Source organism: Hippocampus comes, unplaced genomic scaffold, assembly GCF_001891065.2.
Source record: "Hippocampus comes isolate QL1 unplaced genomic scaffold, H_comes_QL1_v1.1 scaffold205, whole genome shotgun sequence".
In the NCBI taxonomy this organism is placed as follows: domain Eukaryota; kingdom Metazoa; phylum Chordata; class Actinopteri; order Syngnathiformes; family Syngnathidae; genus Hippocampus; species Hippocampus comes.
Genome location: NW_017804874.1, coordinates 180,849 through 190,571, shown reverse-complemented (window position 1 = coordinate 190,571; position 9,723 = coordinate 180,849). Strand labels below are relative to the sequence as shown.

The 9,723-nt window shown below is 41.8% G+C and overlaps 1 protein-coding gene across 1 annotated transcript in view; it reads right to left on the bottom strand.

Annotated features, from left to right (window-relative positions):
• The window catches only part of fhit (fragile histidine triad diadenosine triphosphatase), a 184,422-nt gene that overhangs the window by 169,063 nt on the left and 5,636 nt on the right, over positions 1-9,723 (bottom strand). The window contains exon 2 of the mRNA XM_019879640.1: positions 7,210-7,278. Coding sequence (XP_019735199.1) covers positions 7,210-7,278 — 69 coding nt within the window. The remainder of the gene's footprint in view (positions 1-7,209; positions 7,279-9,723) is intronic.

Genomic DNA, 9,723 nt, shown 5'->3' with positions numbered 1-9,723 from the left:
ACCATAGCGATCAGAGTGTTGCGGCCAGATTAGACGCTCCTTGTGTTTATTATTATATTTCGAAAATACCACAGTTTTCATGCAGCTCATACCATATTATTTTGTTGTATTATTTCCGCCACACCTTAAAAGCCGGTCCCTGAAAATATTGTCTGACATAAACCGGTCCGTGGGGCAAAAAAGGTTGGGGGCCCCTGTGATAAAGCATCACTAGATAACAAGAGTTCAACTTTTCATGGAAGTTTATGCAAAGTTCATGCATCGTCCATACGTCGGTGCAGTGTCTTTCTTGCAATAAATTGTTCTTCTGTAATCAAAGTGCTCTTTTTGTGTTGTTTATGTTGTTATATCTAAGAATCATGTATATCGGGGGTGTCAAACATACGGACCGCGGGCTGGAACCGGCCCCCAAGGAGGTTCGATCAGGCCCGCAGAATAATATGAGTGAAAAAATACATAAAAGACACGGAATGAATATTTTTAATCAGCTGCAATTCATGGATCATCCGCTAGGGCAGGGGTGGCCAACCCATGGCTCGCGAGCCGCATGCGGCTCTTTGGCTGGTTCAATGCTGCTCTCGGGCTTTCACACAACTGTGGAAAACGCCTCGGCGATGGTGCTGCCAATCAAACAACGGTGTTTAATACACACAGAACGTACTACGTCAGCCGATCAGCAATCCCGTTATTTGATTGACATAGAGGGCAACCAATCAGATAACTGAATCACCGCTCATCCGCAGACAACGGCGCTCAGTGCTAAATGCTAAGCTAGTCAGCGAATTACCTCTGTTTTTAAGGCAGGGGTGCCCAATACATCGATCGCAATCGACCAAGAGCCAGTGGACTGGTCCCAAGTCGACCGCGAGCGGTGGGAGGAAGAAATGGGTAAAAAAAAGATGTGTTTTTGTCACTTTCGGTTTCATTTATGTTCGGGCGCTCCGGCTGTTGCTCGTCATGGTGTGCATGCAAATGTACGCGAGTGTACGGTTGTGCGTGTGCGCATTTGTGTGTGTGTGTGTGTGTGTGTGTGTGTGTGTGTGTGTGTGTGTGTGTGTGTTCATATGCTTGCACGTGCGCGATCTGGTTGATACTGGGAGGTTGGTCGCTTCATAAGTCGATCTTTGGGCAAAAAAGTACGTGTGTGTGCGCGCGCGCGCGCGTGTGTGTGTGTGTGTGTGTGTGTGTGGCTCTGACTGGTTGGCCACTCCTGTGCTAGGGGAACACTGTTTTGACCAGAGTAGAAGACAACATTGTTTTGGTCAGAGAAGAAGACAACAGCAGTCTCAGTCTATCACTGAGACAGACCCAACACAGCAGTAAAAGCTACTTAAAAAAGTACCTAATTGCTCGCGAAATAGCATTAGCATCAAAGCCGTTTTCCGATGATGACTTTGTGAAACGATGCATGATGAAGGCGGCTGAACTTGTATGTCCTGAGAAGCGACAAGCTTTTGCCAATATTAGCCTGACGAGGTAGCACAAATCCAAAAATAAATAAATAAATAGCATCAAAGTAAAAGTTCTGCTTGAAATGTATTCTTTCACAAAAAGCTCTTTTTCTCAGAATTTTTCTCAGAAATGCGTATTTTCAAATCACGTCCCAATGTTCAACTGCTGTTTAACTAGAGGATGGTAAAAGGTATGAATTAACTTTTTTTCCCTGATGAAAGGATTAAAGTTTTCTTTTGGTAGGTTCCACGCTTATATAGCTACTCAACTCAATTTTCTGTTGGCCTTCAAAAAATAGTAAAATAGTCAAAAATGGCCGGCACCGCCTCTCAGCTGGCATCAAATGAATTAAGCAGACAAATCCACCTGTGTTCATGTATCTCAGTAGGCGGCCATTTCGTCATTTCATGTCGACTATACATGACATCAAAGTGCATAAGGCCTCAGTATTGACCATCATGGCTCACCTGTTTTCTGTGTTGAGTCATGTGACATTCACAAGCTGAGCCCTTAGGAACTGTGATGTCATATTCAGTTGACAGCAAGTGGTAAAATAGCCGCACCCTGAGATGGATAAAAACAAGTGAAATTTATTGCTTCACTCATATTCCACAAACGCAGTATTAACCAGAAGACTGTGTTTAGATGAGTGGGGGTTCATAGAACATATTATTGTCAAGAATATGTTTGACTTGATTTCCCTTTAAAAGCCTTTGGGGATTGTTTAATTGCTTGCACGAAATTTACTATATTTTCACCAGATGTTTTTTCCCAGAAAAAGATGCATGGAAGGGAAGATATATTGTTTTGCTTTTGTATAACATTCCCTTGACATGCGACGTACTAAAAAAATATAATTGGTTTCTTAGTTGTTGTTTTTTTGATATAATATTTGTTGTAGAGTGATAATTTGGAACAATTTGTTTCAAATGATGAAGGAATTGTCATTTCATCTTGGAAAGCACTTTCTGAACAGAAAAAGTAGTATTTTCTATTTTCTGACAAACTTTGTCCTAATGATGTCCTGGCAATTAACTGTTAAATAATTAACAAAAAACAAAAACAAAACAAACAAACAAAAAAAAAAGTCAGGCAAATTAATTGCGACTCAACAAGCCGGTGATGCATCAACCTTAATTATTTTTAAAAAGTAGTTTTGCACACCACTACAGAGAACTCTACTCAAAGTCCTTGACTTAAAAAAGGAGTTTGGAAAATAGTGAAAGTGATGTTGCTGGACACTTCACCTCTCCCACTCTCATCTGCTCTCTGTTTCTGTCTACGCAGCCAAGGTCATCTCCATGGCAACGTGACAATTATTTTTTTGGTGCCCTGGTAGAACATCGACACAGACTTTGTGTTGAAACAACTCATTGCTCCACATAATGCATACACATCCCAAAGACTTCACTGCATTCATTGGCTCTCCTCCACCTCCAACCATGATGGCCCGAGTGTGCTGGCGGATGCCCTGGGCATCTGGGGCGGTGCGGGGTCATATATATATATATATTTTTTTATCCTTCCCCTCCTTCCACATATCTCAGACCTCTGTTGTAATGTCTTAACACTTTTATGCACCGATAATGATAACCTGTAACCTGATACCATGATAAGGTTTCCAACGTAGTAGCCACTGTCCCTGAAAGGGTTAAATGTATGTTGTAAGTTTTTTTTACAGGTTAAAGGGCATGGCTCAAGCTGTGTTTTCTGGCCCTCTCTTCCTTCCAACTGTTTTCCCTACACACCTAAAATCTCAGGAGAGTGAAAAACAAGTCCCGACAGGCTTTCTGGTCCTTTCTCCCTCTGTTGGTCTTTGTTTTTTTATGTTTCTTGGTCGGTATGCACCTGTTAAGTCACTAATCATTGCCTAGCACTTTGTGCATGTGCAATGACAATAAAAGCAATTTCGAATTTCAAAGAAGAGCCTTCAGGAATTTTACTGTCATACCAACATGTTTCCACATGATATACAATACCCAAGGTCCCAAGTTAACCCGGTACATCGCAAGACTTGTAAAAACGTCTTGTACTTGGAAAGAAAAAAAAAAAAAAAACAATAGGGGTGTTCACACACAACTTTTACTCCGGTGTAGCACCGGGGCTGCCCCCCGTAGAGCATTCACACGTACAAAGTTATACCGGTGTAGCCCCTGAAAACAGCTTAAACCGGAGCAAATTTAACCCTGCGAGGGAGGTGGTTTAAAAATTTACTCCGGAGTAAATGCTAGTTTGAGGGGCAGCACCGATGTAAAATGGGATGTGTGAACGCTACGGGGGTAGACTCACTACCCGTGAGAAGAGTTGATTACATACAGGTATTGCATAACTTGCATCCTGGGTATTTTGCATTTCTTTCCTTTCTCTCTCTCATCCTTTTACGGTGTCTGATGTACCAGAGCGTTGATTTGTCTGGAGAAGTATAAACCATGGTTTTTCGATATGTCACAAACAAGGAGGGGAAAAGGAAGGACACTTTTGCATGCGCATGTTTTATTTCCGTATTGCACGGCTGCAGAAAATGCCGTGTAAACACAAGTGGGGCTGCAGCGGGGTTAACAAGCTTCTCTTTAGAAAGCAGCTTTATATGTGTGAATGCTCCACAAAATTTACACCGGTGTCATACAGTATATAGCGCAACAAAATACATCGGTGCAGCACTGATGCAAATGTGTGCCATGTGAACACCCCCAATTATTGTCCAACACGTCGGGATGAATAGGCATTGGATGGACTCAGCCCAAGAATGTTCAGTTTTTGCACCAGGTGTTGTGAGCTGATGGTGTTGAAGGTGGACGGGAAATCCAGTAAGAGCAGGTGGACGTAGGAGTCCCTGCTTTCAAGGAGGGTGGGGGCTGTGTGGACTACTGATTAGATGGCCTCATTAATGTAGCAGTTCTTCCTGTAGGCGTACTGATGAGGATTCAGTGTCGTCGATGAAGTTCTTCATCTGTGCCATGATCAGCTTCTCAAAGCACTTGCTGACAACCAAAGTGAGGGCTACTGGCCAACGGACATTCAGACCTGCCACTGTGGAGGTCATGGGTACGGGGATGTTTGAGGCAGTCTTTACACAAGTTGGGACACATGATAGTTGGGTTGTTGAAAATGTTTGTTACCACCTCAGTCAGCTGGTGGGCACAGTCCCTCAGTCACCACACTGCAGTGAAAAACAGAAACAAAAAAAACCCCAAAAAAACTTGCATTTTGGTTGCACAGGATTAAAATGTGTTTTTTTGTTTTCGGAAAACATGGGAAAATTACACAGGATTACCACATTTTAATCATGTGCAACCGATGTTCAAATGAAGTAACTAAAGGATCTTTTTTTTTTCCCAGAGTGGTATATTGTCAGGGTCTACAACACTCTGGGGGTTGATCCTTTACAGCGTTCTCCTCATGTCTGCTGGGGATAAGCTCAGGGGAATGTCATCGGCTGGGGAGTGAGTCTGACATTGAAAGTGTTGTCATAGTACTCAAAGCGGACGAAGAACTGCTTGACCTCATCTGGCAAGGATGTGTCTTTGGTGTTGTTGTTTGTGATGCACATCAAGCCACTCCACATGCTCCGAGGGTCATTGAATGTGAAGTGGTCTCGGATTTTCTGAGCATAGGGGAATTTAGCCCACCTGATGTCCGCAGCCAGCTCTCTTCTTGCTACCCTGAGTGCTGACGTTTCGTCTGCGCTGAAGGCAGCATCCGTAGCCTTCTACAGTGCTCTCACCTCTGCATTAAGCCAGGGCTTCTGGTTCAGGTTGATCACGATGGTCTTATCGTCAGCACATTTTGAAACAAAGTCCAGAACGGAAAAAGTGTATTCCTCCAGGTATACTTCCCCTTATCCAGTAGCTGCTTCCCTGAACATTTGTCCATTTGGCTGTCTGTTTTTTTTTTAAGAATTAAAAAAAAAAAAAAAAGTGGTCTTGGTCCTGTTATGGTCTCTTCTTATCTCAGTGCTGGTTGTAATTCGGTGAGCTCCGGTCTCCGGCAAGTCTTGGTCTCAAATAGTGTGGTCTTGACAACACCACAATGTGCTGTTTTTTTAAATAAAAATGCAACAGCGAATGACAAATAAGCGGCTTGAAGCAAGAATGTGATTTAAAGAGTCATTTGTTGTCTGTCAAACTGCACACATCCAGACTGCAGTGATTTATCCAGGTAAGGCAGTTGAGACCAAATTCTCTTTTGCAACGTGGACCTGACAGCATACATGAAAAGAAAGCATATTTTCATTTCAAGTGCTGTATCATTACCATGGTGGATCTATGCCAATCCATCTTGCTTTTCCAAAGATTGCAAGCAACACAGCTAGCGCCGTGTAGAGTGAAATGCTCCAGCATTTTTTAAGACGTTGGTTCCTTGAGAGCCCTATCGTGCCTGTTTTCGATCTCTCTCACCTTCAACAATCCTGATTCAAATTATCAGCTCATCAGCAGGCTCTGCAGAAGCCTGAAACGGTGATGCATTGAATCAGGTGTGCTGGGATTAGAGAGAGATCCAAAAATAGGCGGAATATGGCTCTCGAGGAACCGGATCTCCCTTCCTCTGTTACACACACATATGCAGATACATGTATACTGTACATTCAAACTGATAAACTTTATTGTTTTTAGCAAAAACTCATGAAATAACTTTGTACTGTATTCAATTAAGTACCTGTAGAGGTTGAATTTGATTTGTAAATAATTGTATTGTGTTTTTATTTAGGATTAACACAAATTCCAAACTTCATTGGAATTGGGTTTGTATTTAAAATCCGAAATGAATTATTTTGTGTAGTGGGGTGCTTTATGGCATTTACTGTAAGTGCAACCTTGAAGGTCCAACACAATCAATTCCATGCCACAAACCATTTTGAATATTGAAATGAAACTCCAATACAGTAGAAAGCTTTGATCAAATGTAAGTCAATGGTTTGATTTCAAGTACAGACCATTAATTAGCAAATCAACAAACTGAGTTCCATGCACAATTAAATCGGAGCTCATTTCCTGTTTGGATTTCAATGCACATTTTTACGACCTTGTTTGCATTTGATTCATGGAATAATTCCTTATCCATCACATTCCTGACCCAGCATTTTGTCAGGTGTCCCTCCATGGTGTTAGACAACTGCATGACGAGTCACATTTTTTTTTCGGTTGACACTGCTCCCCTGGCAACACCTTTCCTCCTCAATTTATTTTGATGTCTTAAATTCAGTTTGGTCACAGGACACTGACTCATGAATACCTCATGCATACTTATACAGTACATGTTACAGTACATGCACATTTTGTAGAATTTTTCTCCAAGGCTGAGCTACATTCACTTTGCTGTTCTGAATTAACTGTGATTGGTTTGTTAATGAAAGTGATAACGCACAATGAGCTCCCCCTGTTGTTACAGTATTCGTTGCATTGCATATCAAGCCATTATTGTCTGTGATTGTGTGTGGTGTGCCTGGGATGAAGTAATGGCTGGTTGAAAATTCCAGTGCACCTGTGCTCACACTCATCCTTCATAGAAACATAAATGGGATTTTGAGCATGAAGATCATTGATCCATGCAATCAGGGTCCTTCCCCGTAGTTATTAACTATGAATAATATTTCAACAAGTTAACTCAAAAAAACACATTTGTTCATGATTCAGTCAAATATGACACATTATGGAGGGGGGAAAAAGGCTATCTTGGGGTTAGTTTCTTTGATCAGCATAGGAACAATCAATGGGTTGTTCAAATGACCTGCATGATGCATCCAATAAGCTTACGTACCTTTCAATCTTGCTGGTTTTCCAATGACTTGGGGTTTGCTTACTCTTGGCGGGATTGAATGGAGGCTGACTGTATTGAGACAATAGAGCAGAGGAAACGGGTAACGTTAAGAACAATGGGGGTAGAGAGTCATAATAAATATGAAAAAAAATGCGGATGACAAAAACGGACAGATAGGTGGAATACTGGAAATCCATTCAAGGGGGATTTTTTTTTTTTTGTGACAGTGTGGGACAGACTGCTGGTTGTCACTTACAAAATGGACTACATGGAAAGACAGTCCAGGAGAAATAACTTGGTGTGAAATGGAATTCTGAAGTCACCAAGAGAAACTTGGACTGAGATAGAAGAAAAGGTTATGAAGGTGAAAATCTAAAACTTCAGTGAGCGGCTGAGACCTGAAGGGAACAGACTGAGATGGATGGGGATGAACCCATTTAGGCTCAAGGATAAATTAAGTCATTCTACAGAAAGCTGAGATTCTGAAGGGAACAAGGAATATCATGATACTGTCAAAAGGCAAAGAAAATAACTGATGCCTGAACTGAGAGCTACACGATACAGAGCAGAAATTGCATACCTATGACTAGAGCCGGGGAACATAGAACAAAATATAACTTATTGCTATCTGTTTTGTGTCGGGTGACTTTCTGCACCCGATGGCCATGCACCGGCTACCCTGCCTTTGGATTAGCGCGTGCGTGTTGTGTGTGGCCTTTTCGCTATGAATTGTTCCCTCCCCTTGTTGACTGTGGTTCCCTCGTTGAGATGGTGGATGACTGGGTTGGCTATGTCCTTTTAGCATTTAATTCAGTGATTTTTTTTTTTTCCGCTTACCAGTACAGGGAGACCACACCAGACCACATTTAAGGTCCACGGTTTAACTTCCCTGGATGTGACCTCAAGAGGGAACTAGATTTCAAAATGAAGGGAAAGATAATGTGAATGACCACCAGGGAGCCCATAACAACCTAAAAAAATAAATAAAGTGAAGTCCAAGGTCAAAGGTATATCAGTATCAGATTGCGTCATCGGGCATTGTTGGAGCCAAAGTGGACTTCACGGCAGACAACCGAGGAGAACACTGTTAAAGGCAAATCAAAAAAAGTTCAACTAGAATTTGCTACAATGCGGAGTGACAAACCACAGAGATTCTGGGATGATGTCCTTTGGACAGATGAGAAAAAACTGAAGCTTCTTGGCAAGGCACAACAACTTCATGTTCGCAGATGCAAAAATATGGAGCACACCAAGAAAAGAACACTGTCCCTACTGTGAAATATGGATGTGGTTATGTTCTGCGATGGGTGATCTGCATCTTGCACAGAGTGTCTCGAATTTGTGCAGGATCCAAGGAAATCTCAGGATTATAAAGATAGGCTAGAAACTAATGTGCTGCCTTGTGTCAGTAAGCTTTGTCTCACCCTCTTGTCTTGGCCCAAGACAGACAACTAAAAACACCCAAGAATGGCTGAAAGCCAAACATCTGAGGATTCTCAAGGGACCTATATGAGCCCTGCTCTAAATCCCATTGAGCAACTGTCAAAGGAGTTGAAATATGCCAACAACTGGGCCAAAATACCTGTTGGGAGGTGAAGAAGTCTCATTGACAGTAACAGAAATCATGTGATTGGAGTGACTGCCTGAAAAGGTCGAGCGACAAAATATTAAGTTAGGGATAGCACTTAGGCTACAAGGCCCGTTTTCTTTTTCTTTCTTTTTTTTAAATTCCTTGGGCCACATTTAAAACGCAATGTCTGATTTTCATTGGTTAATTTTCAGGAAATGTGTATTCATTACATGTCAGTTTCAAGTAAAAAAAAAAAAACAACAAAAACAAGCCATCCTCCTTGTTTTCTCAAATGCCAAATTTCATGTCATTTGAAAGAAAAGTGAAAGTGGTGAAGAAAGGCAATAATTTCAAATCAGAATGCATATGTATTTGATAATCTTGTGCCGACTGCCTATTTTCCCAGGCTATGAGCGATGCTGTTGAGACAATTCAGGATGGGATTGGACTGAAAAAAAAACTATTTATCATGACACTAGCAATCCAGCCGGCAGGGAAACAAGAAGATGAGCTGGCAGCTGTGCTGATGGAGTTCCGAAGGCCTTGTATAACCACAGCCCTCAGTCTCCTTATGGCCTCCCCGATGAGCCTCTTGCCTGCCATCAGGCCCAGCATTCCCTTTACATTCTGTTCCCTTTTCACAGACTCCCAGAGGTGACAGGGAGGCATCGGGTGGCTCACAGCAAGAGTAATTAAAAAGGTTGAATGGAGTGACAGAAAGAGGACACCCAAGGAGAAAACAAAGAAATTATCTCACAGGAATAAAGAAAGAGGCAGACTATGCGAGCGAGCCGATGTCATTTTGGATCAGACTTCCAGTTAAGTTTTTTTTTTTTTTTTTTTTTTTTTCCCCTCACTTCAAATCTGTGTCTTGGAAGACACATTCACAGAAAAACTTGATCGAACAAGTATATGATTTTCTGACATATATATATATATATATA